The sequence below is a fragment of the Platichthys flesus genome, chromosome 12 (assembly GCF_949316205.1).
Source record: "Platichthys flesus chromosome 12, fPlaFle2.1, whole genome shotgun sequence".
Lineage (NCBI taxonomy): Eukaryota > Metazoa > Chordata > Actinopteri > Pleuronectiformes > Pleuronectidae > Platichthys > Platichthys flesus.
In genome coordinates this window covers 18,749,853-18,751,649 of record NC_084956.1, presented here as the reverse complement: position 1 = coordinate 18,751,649, position 1,797 = coordinate 18,749,853, and the positions used below count along the sequence as shown (strand labels likewise).

The 1,797-nt window shown below is 49.0% G+C and overlaps 1 protein-coding gene across 1 annotated transcript; it reads left to right on the top strand.

Moving 5' to 3' along the window:
- The first annotated feature begins 441 nt into the window (after positions 1-441).
- LOC133966682 (homeobox protein vent1-like) lies at positions 442-1,507 on the top strand. The gene is made up of 3 exons (XM_062401703.1): positions 442-773; positions 870-1,102; positions 1,219-1,507. The coding sequence occupies exons 1-3, from the start codon at positions 530-532 to the stop codon at positions 1,474-1,476; spliced, it is 735 nt and encodes a 244-aa protein (XP_062257687.1). The 5' UTR covers positions 442-529; the 3' UTR covers positions 1,477-1,507.
- Positions 1,508-1,797: the final 290 nt, after the last annotated feature.

Below are 1,797 nucleotides of genomic sequence, written 5' to 3'. Positions count from 1 at the left end.
AAATAATTAAGGTAAAATATGTCCTCAGTATCCAGATGAAGCACAACACTGCAAAGCATGAACTGGTAATGATGCATCTCTTAATCCAGCCCATGTAACAATAGTTACATTGAATCACAACATGTGAAAGATTGTTTGAAATGACAGAGCCAGGCCCACTAAATCTGGTCATCCGGACTGTTTTCCTGTATAAGCAGCAGCATGTGAATATTCGCTCCGTGCAGCTGCATACAGCTGTTTCTGCAAGCCCCCCCTCGGTTTCAGTGGGGCGGACAAATGTATGAGATCAGGACTCTCACAGACTCGCCGGCGCCAGGACTTCACACACTCACAGGATATGTAAAGACTTCAATAACGAGCCATTAACCTCTAATCATCGGGATCGATCGGGCGTTAACAAGGGCCCCCCCACACATGCAAATGACGGGCAGCGCAGGGCCCCTATATAAGCAGCCTGTGGACAGGAGCTGATCACACACATTCACTCCCGTCTGACATTAGCAGGACTCACAGGTCACTGAGCAGCAACATGGTCAAATACTTTTCCGTGGACTGGCTGGCCCAGAGCCACAGCAACACGGCGCCCACCGAGGATACCGCGCTGACCTGCAGACCCCACATCCCCTGCGTGGTGCAACCGCGTCCCCCGACTTTTGGCAAAGGATACCTCCAGCCAAAACCCAAACCATCCAGACCCGTGGAACATATGGAGCCAGTGGATATCAACGGGCCTCTGAGCTCACCCGTCCATTCATCAAACTGCTCCTCACCAAGTAAGTAGCACCAAACTCTTCACGGCAAACCAGTGATGCATTCATCCATGGCGCACAAGCAGTGTTTTTAACCACAATTTTCCTTTCTTTTTCCAGTTTCAGAAATCAGCGGCTACTCATCGGGGTACGAGAGCGAAGCAGCTTCTTCAGAGTGTCTCTCCGTGGATGAGGGAAGCGAGGCGGAGAAAGACGGACCTCAGCGCCGGATGCGCACAAAGTTCAGCCAGGAGCAGATCAGCAAACTGGAAAAGATCTTCAACAAGCACAAGTACCTGGACGCTGGAGAGAGAGTGAAGACTGCGCGGAAGCTGAACCTCACAGAAACTCAGGTAAGACGCGGTGTTCCATGCAAACAAATACAATGTGTAGATCGTGCATAACGTTTAATGTGTGAGCCATGCATTGAGCCGTGATTTGGATGCTAACTTTGTTTTGTTCTCTCCAGGTTCGGACGTGGTTTCAGAACAGGAGGATGAAGCTGAAGCGGGAGGTGCAGGACTACCTCGCTCCCCAAGTGTCACCGGTCATGTTCCAGTCAATGCCCCCGGCTCAGTACCACTGCCTGGCCGGACAGCGGCCCCTCTACCCTCCTGCCGGCCCCGCTTTCTACCCGCTCCCCCCTCAGATGGTCCTGCAGCAGCCGATGCTCCAACACCCCCCTCCTCATCATCACCTCATGATCAACAATCCCCATTTCTACTGAGGACCCGAAAACTACTGAGACTTTTCCCACCTGCAACACTTAGAATCAAAAAGAGTGCAATCAAGAGTTGTTTTATTTAATGTGTGTGTGTGTTTAACTTTATTATATTTTATATAGAAATTGTATATGATTCACAGAAATGTCTATTTATCTCTAAATAAAGTCTATCTTCTATACTGCAGCACTGGACTCTGTATTTCTTTGGCAACATTGCAGCTATTACTGGTTGAAGATATCAGCTGATCTATATCGTAGGATTAGCTCATCATGAATAGATCATCCTGTCTCGTCTTAAGAAGGGAGGGGAAGAAAAATCTGATA

Coding starts and splice junctions, on each gene's coding strand:
- LOC133966682 (XM_062401703.1), top strand. CDS start 530: ATGGTCAAATACTTTTCCGTGGACTGGCTGGCCCAGAGCCACAGCAAC. Junction 774..869: donor ATCAAACTGCTCCTCACCAA/GTAAGTAGCACC, acceptor TTCTTTTTCCAG/TTTCAGAAATCAGCGGCTAC. Junction 1,103..1,218: donor TGAACCTCACAGAAACTCAG/GTAAGACGCGGT, acceptor TGTTCTCTCCAG/GTTCGGACGTGGTTTCAGAA.